Raw genomic sequence first — 12,959 nt, 5'->3', positions numbered from 1 at the left:
ATCCAAGCCCCACCTATTTGGTAATTGGTGAATCAACAACCAACACCACTCAAAAAAACATCAAATTATTTACCTCGTTTCTGATTCATTCATACTGGGTAACCTTAACAAAGCCAGCATTTATTCCATCTCAAGGTAAAGTTTATGTATCAATGGCTCAACTAGGCTGATATTAACACTGCAATGAAGTTACTGTAAAAATCCCCTAGTCGCCACACTCTGGCGCCTGTTCGGGTACACTGAGGGAGAATTTAGCATGGATGATCCACCGAACCAGCAAGTTTTTTGGGCTGTGGGAGGAAACTGGAGAGCTTGGAGGAAACCCATGCAGACATGAGGAGAATGTGCAGATTCCGCACAGACAGTGACCCAAGCCGGGAATCAAACCCAGGTCCCTGGCGCTGTGAGACAGCAGTGCTAACCACGTGTTGCTGTGCTGCCCTACTTGCCCTGGGATTTGCTCAGTTGGCAAACTGTCAACCTCTGTTAGGACAAGCAGACATGCCCAGGCTGACAAATAGCAAGTTTTTTCCCCCCAAAGTGAACTTTTAGTTGAGTTTTTCCACCTTCATCATGGTCACTTTTCCCACTTTTAAATTGTTTAAACATGCCTCACAGCGCCAGGGACCAAGGTTCAATTCTCAGCCTTGGGTCACTGTCTGTGTGGAGTTTGCACATTCTCCCCATATCTGCGTGGGTTTCCTCCAGATGCTCCTGTTTCCTTCTACGCTCCAAAGGTGTGCAGGTTTGGTGGATTGGCCATGATAGATTGTCCCTTAGCGTCCAAGGATATGTAGGTTATGTGGAGGAGCTACAGTAAATGCATGAGGGCTATGGGAGTGGGCCTGGATAAGGTGCTCTTTTGGAGAGTTGGTGCAGACTCGATGGGCCAAATGGCCTCCTTCTGCACTGCAGGGATTCTATAGCTCTATTCTCTAAATTCCAAATTGTTCTCATCATCATTAACCATCCTTCGGTATGATGATGCCTTATTCCTAACCCAGTAATTTAACTAAATACACTTCATACCTGCTGATAGCATGCTGCTGATCCTTTGGCTACATAATAGTAACTAGAATTCCAAAGCAATTTATTGGCTGCAAAGTGAATGGCTCATGGCTGAGGAAGGTGCTATATCAATGCAAATATTTTATTTCCATTATTCAAATCGGACTCTCAGTAACTGTCCACGGAGTTGCATTCCAAATCATATTCCTGGATTCGCTGTTTGATGTAGGAGAGTTTATTCTTCAAATATGTACACCGTTCTTTCTTCTCCAGAAATGTTGGATCCTGCTCAAGAAAATAAACCTTTATTAGAGGAGAGAATATGACAATTACAAAGGGGGCACAAGTTCAAGTAAAGGGGGAAAGGTTTCAGCGGATATGCGCAGGGGAAGTTTATCTACACAGAGGGTGGTGGGAGCCTGGAATGCACTGCCAAGTGAGGTGGTTGAGACAGATACATTAACAACATTTAAGGCTTATCTGGATAGACCCATGAACAGACGGGGAATAGAGGGGTATAAGTGGTTGGTCGAGATAGGACAACGTGATTGGCGCAGGCTTGGAGGGCCGAAGGGCCTGTCCCTGTGCTGTACTGTTCTTTGTTCTAGCTGTTATTACATTGATTGGAAACTCAGCTAAAAGAATTCTTTTAACTCATTTAGCAAGGATTCTGAAGGAGATTTTAAGAACTAAAAACAGAGCCAGCTGTCGGCTAACACTTTCTCACCTCTGACTCGGAAGGTTATACATTGAGCTCGCACCCCATGATCTAGGCCAACAGTTTTAGCGCAGCACTGAGGGTGTACTGCATTGTCACAGATGCTGGGCTGGATCTTCCCATCTTGCCAGTCCTGTCACAGGAAGCATAGCAGGTGGACCCTGCAAAAGTCCATTGGCCTCGGGTGGGAATTTCCAGCCTTTGGGCGAGCAGGCTGGAAACTCTCACCTGCTGTCTTTCAGAGGAGACACCCAACCAGTGTTAAAAGCCCCATGACACTATTTCAAAGATGGGCAGGGGAGCTCTGCCAGTTATTATAGCTCACCAATGTCACTAAACCAGATTATCTGGGCATTATCATTTTGCTACTTATAGAATCTCGCTGTGCACAATTTGGCTGTATTATGACAGTGATGATTCTTTGAAAATGCTTCATTGACTTAAAGATGCTATGAAAAGTCCAACAGAAATGTGTGAATTTCTTTGAATTTTCGAACAAACTCAGTGATACCTGAGAATCCAGGAATGCAGCGTGAATGGCAATAAGAGATAGGAACAGGAATAGACCATTTGGCCCTTCAAGCCTGCTCCACCATTCAATATGATCATGGCTGATCCCAACATTCCTCACATCCACTTTCCTGCTCTTTCCCATAACCATTAGTTCCCTTACTGATCAAAAACCTTAAATACAAACAAGGACTCTTCCCCCCCATGGCTCCTTGTGCCCAGAAATTCCAAAGATTCTCAACTCTCAGACAAGAAATTCCTCCTCATCTCAGTATTAAATTAGTGCCCCTTTTATTCTGAGACTCTGTCCTCTGGTCGTAGACTCTCCCATGAGGGGAAACATCCCCTCAGCATTTACCCTGTCAAATCCCTTATGAATCCAATATGTTTCAATGAGATCACCTCTCGTTCTTCTAAACTCCAATGAGTAGAGTCTTCTTTACCTCTCCTCATAAGACAATCCCTCCGTACCGGGGATCATCCTAGTGAACCTTCTTTGAACTGCCTCCAACAAAATAATATCTCTCCTTAAATAAGGGAACCAAAACTGCTTTCAGCGCTCCAGATGTGGTCTCATCAGTACCTTGTACAGCTGCAGCAAGACTTCCCTACTCTTATACACCAACCCCCTTGAAATAAGGGCCAACGTTCCATTAGCCTTCCTGATTACCTGCTGTACCTGTGTTTTCTGTGTTTTGTGCACAGGTCCCTCCAAGTCCGCTTTGTGTTGCAGCTTTCTGCTGTTTTTCTCCACTTAAATAATACTATGTTCTTCTGTTCTGCCTCCCAAAATGAACAACTTCACATTTTCTGACATTATACTCTTTTTGCCAATTTTTTGCCCACTTACTGAACCAATCAATACCTCTGTAAATGGTTTGTGTCTCTCTCACAATTTGCCTTTCCACCTATTTTTGTGTCGTTTGCAAATTTGGCTGCAGTAAATTCACTTCCTTCCACCAAGTCATCGATATACCTTGAGAACAGTTGCAGTCCCAGCACTGATCCCTGTGGAACCCCACTGGTTACAGGTCACCAGCCTGAAAAAGAACCCCTTATCCCCACTCACTGTTTCCTGCCCATTGGCCTATCCTATTCTCTGTCCATGCCAATAAACTACTTCCAACACCCTGGGCACCATGGACAGTGAAGGAATGGCAATAAATTTCCAAGTCAGGATAGTGACTTGGTGGAGAATTTCCAGGTGGTGGTATCTCAATAAGATAAAGATCAGTAATGGTCTATGTGAACTGCAGCTTCATAGCCTCATTTATTCAGTCTACCCATTGCGACGGTGAATACTTACGTTGATTTTCTCTTTATAATCTTCTAGGATCTTCATTATCCGTTTGTGTTCCTGGAAAGGGAGAGGATAAAATGGGAAATCAGTGGGATGATAATGTAATGGGAACAGTATTTAACAGCATTGCCAGGAATGCCACTGGTCTGGGACATTCTATAACTGCTCACAAACCTGAACTATCCTCAGTACCGACTGAGCGCACCTGCCCTGGACATCCCTGTGTTGTCAGTTCTCCCATGTTATTCCCAAGCACATGTGACCTTGGAGGGCAACCCTTTTTATCTTTGGTGCCTTAAGCTCCCTTCATCCACGCCCTCTCTCAGATTCTCCATGCTATCTTTTCATGGCCCAGTGAGGGATTGTGACTGGGAGGATTCAATGGATAAATGCAATGGTTGCATAATATTGAACCTCGCAGAGGAGTCGATGGCCTAGTGGTATTATTACTAGACTATTAATCCAGAAACTCAGTTAATGTTCTGGGGACCGGGGTTCAAATCCCGCCGTGGCAAATGGTGGAATTTAAATTCCATTAAAAAAAATCTGGAATTAAGAATCAACTGATGACCATGGAACCATTGTCGATTGTCCGAAAAACCCATCTGGTTCATTAATGTCCTTTAGGGAAGGAAATCTGCTGCCCTTATCCAGTCTGGCCTACATGTGACTCCAGAGTCACAGCAATGTGGTTGACTCTCAACTGCCCTCAGGCAACTAAGGATGGGCAATAAATGCAGGCCCAGCCAGCGATGCCCATGTCCCACAAATGAATAAGAAGAAGGTTATTAAGGTGCCAGGGGTAGTTGATCTCTGCGGGAGAGATACTGGACTGTTACAGTTAACGTTGGTAATTTGCAAAGGGGCAGAGCTGGAGGTGGGGGAAGGGAGAACAAAAGAAGTCAGTCCTGGTTCCCTGATCCAGTAAACCTTCCTGGAGAGCCCCAACGGGACAGAGCCGAATCTGACTCACAGCCAAGGCCTCACATTGTTCCACCAATCACTGCCTTGATTGAGGGCTCTTGGCACAGGTTGGAAGCCTTCCCCAGTGGGAGTTGGCACCTGCAGCTGTGCCAGGGATTATGAATTCACCCAAGCAAACACACTGGACCTCTCCTCGACAAACCCCGAATTTACATAACCCACAGTGTTTAGTGGAAACTTTCCTGCCTTTATCAGCTCCTTATCAGCAGCTTGGGGAATAGAAACAAAAGCTGGAGTTGTTAAATATTTGCTGCTAACAGTCTGTGCTGGTGAGTCCTCGCTCGAACATCAGCTCCTGACGTATTACCAGACACTCCCAATGGCGAGCTAGGAGACTGGTTTGTCGTTCGAATGCAACTTCAATAACCTTGAAATGTCACACAAAGTAGATTTCAGCCAATTAAATATTTTATAAACTGTTGTTACTTTAGTAACTTAGGAAGCAGGGTGGCCAATTTCAGACAGCGGAATCAACAAGGAGATATTCACATCCGTTTCCGAGATTTTAGTCAGACCCTTGGGAACATCCCCGGCTCTTCTTCAAACATTGGGCTAATTGGATTTTAATGTCCCTCATCACTGACCCTCTGACAGGCAGCATTCCCTCAGTACTGACCCTGTGATGGTGCGACACTCCCCCAGTCCTGATCCTCTGACAGTGCGGCACTCCCTCAGTACTGATTTTCTACCAGTGCAGCACTCCCTCAGAGCTGTTCCTCTGACAGTGCAGCACTCCCTCAGTACTGACCCTCTGACAGTGCAGCACTGCCTCAGTCCTGACCCTCTGACAGTGCAGCACTCCACCAGTACTGAACCTCCGACAGTGCGGCACTCCACCAGTACTGACCTTCTGACAGTGCGGCACTCCCTCAGTACTGACCCCCTGACAGTGCAGCACTCCCCCAGTACTGAACCTCCGACAGTGCGGCACTCCCTCAGTACTGACCCTCTGACAGTGCGGCACTCCCTCAGTACTGATTCTCTACCAGTGCGGGACTCCTTCAGTACTGACCCTCTGACAGTGCGGCACTCCCTCAGTGCTGATCCTCTGACAGTGCAGCACTCCCTCAGCACTGACCCTCTGACAGTGCGGCACTCCCTCTGCACTGACCCTCTGACAGTGCAGCACTCCCTCAGCACTGACCCTCTGACAGTGCGGCACTCCCTCAGCACTGACCCTCTGACAGTGCAGCACTCCCTCAGCACTGACCCTCTGACAGTGCAGCACTCCCTCAGCACTGACCCTCTGACAGTGCGGCACTCCCTCAGCACTGACCCTCTGACAGTGCAGCACTCCCTCAGTACTGACCCTCTGACAGTGCAGCACTCCCTCAGTACTGACCCTCTCACAATGTGGCACTCCTGTCTGCCTATATTTTGTGAATGAAAGTGTGGGGGGAGTTTTTCAGACAGAGAGTGGTGGGTGATGGAAGCAGGCACATTAGCAACATTTATGAGGCATCTGGACGGGTGCATGAATAGGGAGGGGATAGAGGGATTCGGACCGAGTAAGGGCAGAAGGATTTTTTTAGTTTAGTTAGGGCAGCATGATCGGTGCAGGCTTGGAGGGCCGAAGGGCCTGTTCCTGTGCTGTACTTTTCTTTGTTCTTTGAATAGTCTAGTGAGAGTTGCTGAAGAGCAGTGGCGTTCCCCCCAATATTCCAACAATATTTACTCCATAACCAACATCACTGAAAGCAGGAATAAAAGCAGAAAGTGCTGCATGAACACAGCAGGTTTGGCAACATCTGTGGAGAGAGAAACAGAGTTAACGGGTGGGATTTTACAACCTCGCTTGGGTGAGGCTCGTGAAATCCCACCAGTGGCCAACAGAGAATTCCATTCTGCACTAAAATTCCGGCCAACATTTGGAGTCTGTGTTACTCTTCTGAACAAGCACAGCCTGAGCTGCTGAATATTTCCACCATTTTCTGTTTTTAATTTCAGACTTCCAGCATTCGCAATATTTTGCTTTCCTCCTAAAACAGATAATCTGACTATTTATTCATTATTGTTTGTGGCATCTTGCTGTATTTCCCTCCCTGATAACAGGGGGAGAGAGAGAGAGAGAGAGGAAAAGAGAGGGGAAGAGACGAGAGGACAGAAAGGGGGAGCGAGAGAAAGAGGGGGAGAGAAAGGAGGAGCGAGAGGGGAAAGGGGGGGAGAGAAAGGGGGAGAGAGAAAGGGGGAGAGAGAAGAAGAGGGAGTGAGAGAAAGGGCAGAGAGTGGGGCAAGCGAGAGGGGAAAGAGAGAGGGGAAGAGAGAGAGGGGAGAGAGAAAGGGGGAGAGAGAAAGGGAAAGAGAGGGTAAGAGGGGGAGAGAGAGTAAAAGGGAGAGAGAGCATGGGAGAGAGAGAGAGAGCGCAGGAGAAAGAAAGAGCACAGGAGGATGAGAAGGGGAGAGAGAAAGGGGGAGAGAAAATGTAACATAAATAGCCAAATGAGATGTGGGCAACTGAAGAATTCTAGATTACTCATGTTTTCACCTCATTGCCAGACATCCTGAGCTTTGTGAATCGGGGGCGAGGGGATAAAAACAATAAAGTGTTCAAAGGAAATGAAAAAGCCACAATTTTAACAACTTGATAGTTCTTTTTGTTGGTTTCTCACAGAAAACTCCTGGAAATTGATCTCCAATTCCTGGAAGATTGGCTACCCCATCCCAGAAATGGAAGCAGCCTGCGTTTGAACTGATCCAGTTACTCACTGACCTCTGAATTCTCAGTGTAGCGAGGCAGTTTTTCGATCAGAACCTTCAACTCTTTGAACTTTTTGTTGGCCGCGTGGATTTCGGAGTGTAGCTGTTTGTATTCTGCATACTGGTCATTAAACACACCCTTATACCGTTCCCGTTCCTCCGCACACTCAATCTTTGGGTACTTTCTATAAGAGAATGAAGAACAGTTTAGAGTGGAGAGGCGCTCAGTGAATGGAGCAGTCTGTGAGCCTACTCCCCTTCACAGTGTCACATCGCAGGGATATGTATACCTCTGGCAATGCTTCAACTGGGTTATCCTCACTGACAAGTGAGGCTATTACTGAGTTAAACTCAATTATAACTGATATTTCTGTAGCAACATTAACATCATCAAATCAAATAGGAGGAATTATCAAACACTATCATGGCTGGCACTGTAGCACAGTGATTAGCACTGCTGCTTCACAGCTCCAGGGACGTGGGTTAGATTCCTAGCTTGGGTCACTGTCTGTGTGGAGTTTGCACATGCTCCTCGTGTCTGTGTGGGTTTCCTCTGGGTGTTCCGGTTTCCTCCCACAGTCCAAAGATGTACAGGTTGGGTTGATTGGCCATGGTAAAATTGCCCCTTAGTGTCCTGAGGTGTGTAGGTTAGAGGGACTAGTGGGTAAATACATAAGGATATGGGGGTAGAGTCTGGGTGTGATTGTGGTCAGTGCCGACTCGATGGGCCAGATGGCCTTTTTCTGCATTGTAGGGTTTCTATGATTCTTCTATGACACAGTAGTTAGCACTGCTGCCTCACAACCCCAGGGACCCAGGTTTGATTCCCAGCTTGGGTCACTGTCTGTGCGGAATTTGCATGTTCTCCCCGTTTCTGTGTGGGTTTCCTCCGGGTGCTTCGGTTTCCTCCTACAGTTCAAAGACATGCGGATTAGGTTGATTTTTCATACTAAATTGCCTCTTAGTGTCAGGGGGACAAGCAGGGTAAATACATGGGGTTATGGATATAGGGGCTGGGAGGGGTTGTGGTCAGTGCTGTACTGTAGGGATTCTATGACTAGTTGACACATTAGACAATATTAGGTCAGATGACAAAAATATTGAAAATAGGAGCTGGAGGAGGCCATTCAGCCCTTCAAACCTGCTCCACTCTTCAGTATGATTATGGCTGATTATCTAACTCATTAGCCTGATTCCACCTTCCTCCCACGTTGTTTGATACCCTTCACCCCAATTGCTATATCTAACTGCTTCTTAAAAACATTAAATGTTTCATCTCAACTACTTTCTGTGGGGGCGAATTCCACAGGCTGACCATTCAGTGGATGAAGAAATGTCTCTTCACCTCTGGGTTAAATGGTCTACCCTGTATCCTCAGACTGTGACCTCTGGTTCTGGGCATCCCCAACACCGGGAACATCCTCCCTACATCTACCCTGTCTAGTTCTGTTAGAATTTTATAGATTTCTATGAGATCCCCCCTTCATTCTTCTGAGCTCCAGTGAATACGACCCATCCAACTCAATCTCCCTTAGACATCAGTCCTTCCATCCCAGGAATCAATCTGGTGAACCTATACTGTACTCCTTCTAAAGCAAGAACATCCTTCCTCAGATAAGGAGCGCAAAAATGCACACAATACTCTAGGTGCGGCCTCAATAGTGCCCTATATAATTGCGTCAAGACATCCCTGCTCCTGTACTCGAAACCGCTGACTATGAAGGCCAATATGCCATTTGCCCTCTTTATCGCCTGCTGCACCTGCATGCTTACCTTCAGTGACTGGTGTACGAGAACACCCAGGTCCCATTGCACACTCCCCTCTCCTAATTTACAGCAATTCAGATAGTAATCTCCCTTCTCTTTTGCTACCAAAGAGGATAACCTCACATTCACCCACATTATCTTCCATGCAATTGCCCACTCACTCAGTCTGCCTAAATACCACTGAAGGAACTCTGTGTCCTCCTCGCAGCTCACCCTCCCATCCAGCTTTCTGTCATCTGCAGATATGGACATATTACATTTAGCTCCCTCATCAAAATCATTAATATATTTCCTGAATAGCTAGGGTCCCGGCACTGATCCCTACGATATCCCACTAATCACTACCTGCCACTTGGAAAAAGATCCGTTTTTTTCCCTAATCTTTTTTACCTGCCTGTCAACCAGTTTTCTATCCAAAAGTACGGTAAGCTCTAAGGAGAGAGAGGTTTGTGAGCCTTGGAGCTCCTTGCCATAGAGAGCTGTGGGAGGGGCAGACTCCTTGTGCATATTTAAGGCTGAGAGAGATTTTTGATCAGTGAGGGAACTGAGGGTTACAGGAAAAGGGCAGGAAAGTGGGCATTAGGAATATCGGACCAGCCATGATCCTATTGAATGGCTGAGTAGGCTTGAAGGGCCAAATGGCCTACTCCCTGTTCCTATTTCTTATAGTGTTATAGGTCGAAAGGTTTAAGGAGGGAATTCCAGAGTTTGGAGCCGGGAAGTTGATAGCCTGTCCATGGGAACAATGAAAAGCACAGGTTTCCGAGGGGAGATCCAGAGTTATACTGATCACAGGAGAAGCTTCGGTTAACTGCCAATAATAACATTGTGTTACTGAACAAGGCAAATGTCCTTACGTTACATAATCAGGAATGATGAGGGGCTTTGGAATATAGCCGGCTGGAATTGATTTGTTGAGGGTGCTGGGACCTTTGGAGCTGAGCTGGACATCTTTACTGACCCTTTCCTCCAGGGACTTTGGAGTGTTTCTCCGGAATGACAGACGCCTGAACGAGAATGGTCGTTTCTGTCCAATTGCTGCAGCCGTTTGACGCTACAAGAGAAAAAAAACCCACCAAGTTAAATCCTATTAGATGAAAGCAATTGTTTTACATGGTGACTGGAGACTTGGGGCTGGACTGGGGTAAAGAAGCCTCATACCCAAAATTCATTGGATCACAATGTTGGCAATCCCTGTCCCCACACTATATCCAGAAATATCTTCCAGCAAGGTGTCACCGAGTAAATATCAGGAACAGGATATCCTGATATCTGGTATCCACCCCTTCTCCTACTCAGCTCTCCATCTCAATCCAGATTCCCCTTGACACCTATAAAGCTTTAATGTAACCAGACTCTCTAAAGTGTTTCACAGGAGATCAAATTAGACACAGTTACAAAGAATATTGAGACAGGTGATGATGTAGAGTTGAGGAGCAGAGGGAAGGAGGTGGAGAGGTTTAAGGAGGAAATTCAAGAGGATTTTACAAAATTCTTAGAGTGTGACATTGTGGATGTAGATATTGTGTTTCCCTTGGCTTGGTGGGAGGGTGGAGGATGGGTTTATTCTTGGAGGTTTTGCTACTTTGGGGATATATCTTTCCCTGACGATTGCTGTCTAGATCTCTGTCCAGAAGTTTGAGGAGCTGAGAGCCTAGGATTATGTGGGCATCTTTGGCTTCTGCACTGACTGGTCCTACAGAAGGGATTTATGTCTATGGGGCATTGTTTTAAATTGGAACAATAGAGATAGCTAGCTGTTAAGAATTACACTTTGTCATGTCTAAGTATTTTAATTGGGAAATGTTATGCTAATTATTCTTGTTATATTCTGTGTTCTTTAATACTGTTTGTTTTGATAAAAGCTCCCTAGTGGGTCACTCAAATCATACTTGGAATGAAACATCTTATGCTCACTCTAATGCCAAAATCAAATGCAAACATTGGGGTCTAAGCTAAATGCATAATATACCTTGGAGCTTCTGGTCTGGTCCCTAACACTGTACAAAATGATATCTTCAGATGATTTCAGGCTGGACACTGTTGTCACATTTACTACGTAGCAACATGTACCTTGTTCCGAAAGGCTTCCTTTGCCCTCCTGATCTGTTCATGACGCCAGACTTTGAGACACACACCCGCACTGATCAGATACAGGAGCATGTTGACAAACAGGAATGCGGCCGCTGCGATCTGCCCACTGTCCACCCGACACAGCTGGTAGTACAGGGGGCTGGTCACCATCATGGAATAGCAGAGGCCCCCATGACTGAAACTGTTGACGTAAACAATACCAGCTGCCATGTATAGAAAGAAAAGGCAAGTGTTCATTGTGAATTCCGTTAGGGGCCACCAATTCGAGTCGAGGAGAATGGTTCTATAATACAGTGTCAATCCCAAGATCAGGACCCCCAATGTGACAACCCAGGCCAGGCTAACCATCACCAGGACAAAGGGGGTTTTGGGTCCAGTGTAGTAATAATTGTCCCCAAAGCCATAAGCCGGTAAAGATCCGCCAATGATATTGTACCACTGGCTGTCTTTCTGAACATACGCACATATGCAGGCAACCACCACGGCTCCAAAGAGCAGCTCCATCACCCCCAGTACCCGAAGTAACCCTGGCCATGACTTCATGTAAGCGTGTTTCAGCTTGTACACATGGATCCTCTCCATGTAGCTCTGAGCCGACTCTGGCTGTTTCTCTGCGAATTCGCTAGGAAACGTGTCTGCTTCCATTTCATGTTTTGTCCCCGTTCCACCACTGTACGTACTCGAGTCCTTCCACCTGGCTGCTTGCTGCGAATCCAGCTCAGAGGCATCACCGTCCGTCGATGTGGCTCTGCGGCGGTTCAGAAGAGGTGACACTGGGGGGGAGCATTCCTCTGCCCAACCCCAATTGAAGTTGAATATCTGCTTTGCACGTCCACGATGCCCCCTCAAGAAATCCTTCCAAGAATCAGGGATGAATTTTCTCCTGGGTTTGATGGTGGGTGCGGACACCTCCATTTCCAGTTCACCCACTGGTGGCAGGTGGGGCAAAGGGGGAGGCTTTTCCATGGCCCTGTAGGTGTCATCGTCTTCTCTGGTGCATATCGCGGTGTCTGACATCAAGTGTCTGGGCAGCGTCTGTCTCTGTGGGCCAGAATACTCAGCCTCTCCGTCACTGGCGGCTGTCCCATAGCTGTCGTAACCATCGGTTACAGCGTTCCAATGTGAAGACTGCATGACTCTATTCCCCTGTTAACCACTGCAAGTTCACAAAGCAGGAAAGGGGAATGCCAAAGGGAGTAACAGGCTTCAATCAGAACAATCCTGTCCCACATTCACTCTCACAATCTGCTGGCTGCCTGAACCACTTCAGTGCATCACCCAATGAGTTTCTGCTTCTGTGATGCCAGGACTGAGAGCGAGATTGGCATAGTGACCTCAGAGGCTTCAATTCCTTTGTGCTGGGCCAGATCTCCAACACAATCCTAAACCAAACACAAACAGAACAAAATTCCTTTCATTTCAGAACTTTTAAAATGTTTTAGTTTTGTTCTAATCGGTATCCCCACCAGATAGATGTACACACACACTCACACACAGATACACAGATACACACAGAGATACACACACTCGCACACAGATACACATAGAGACACACACACTGTGACACACACACACACAAACTGATACAAATCCATACACACACACATACACATACTGACACACACAAACACATACACACAATGACACACACTGACACAAATCCATATACATGCGCGAACGCGTGCACACACACACGTAATACACACAAACACACATAGAGACACACACACCGACACACACACACACACACACACACACACGCTGACACAAATCCATACACACACACACACACAAACACACACACACATACATAGAGACACTGAGACACACACCGACACACACCGAAACAAATCCATACACACTTGCGCGTGCACACACACA

The 12,959-nt window shown here is 46.5% G+C and overlaps 1 protein-coding gene across 1 annotated transcript in view; it reads right to left on the bottom strand.

The window, feature by feature from the left end:
* LOC145358900 (uncharacterized) overlaps positions 1–12,455 on the bottom strand; it is a 54,937-nt gene extending 42,482 nt beyond the window's left edge. The window contains exons 1-5 of the mRNA XM_080213274.1: positions 11,058–12,455; positions 9,842–10,038; positions 7,231–7,402; positions 3,543–3,593; positions 1,181–1,293 (exon numbers count right to left, since the gene is read on the bottom strand). Of these exons, the coding sequence (XP_080069400.1) occupies positions 1,181–1,293; positions 3,543–3,593; positions 7,231–7,402; positions 9,842–10,038; positions 11,058–12,212 (1,688 nt within the window). The 5' untranslated portion in view covers positions 12,213–12,455. The remainder of the gene's footprint in view (positions 1–1,180; positions 1,294–3,542; positions 3,594–7,230; positions 7,403–9,841; positions 10,039–11,057) is intronic.
* Positions 12,456–12,959: the final 504 nt, after the last annotated feature.

Source organism: Carcharhinus amblyrhynchos, chromosome 26, assembly GCF_965287045.1.
Source record: "Carcharhinus amblyrhynchos chromosome 26, sCarAmb.v2.hapA, whole genome shotgun sequence".
Classification (NCBI taxonomy): Eukaryota; Metazoa; Chordata; class Chondrichthyes; order Carcharhiniformes; family Carcharhinidae; genus Carcharhinus; species Carcharhinus amblyrhynchos.
Note: the sequence above shows the minus strand (reverse complement) of the source record. Positions and strands in the feature narration are given on the sequence as shown.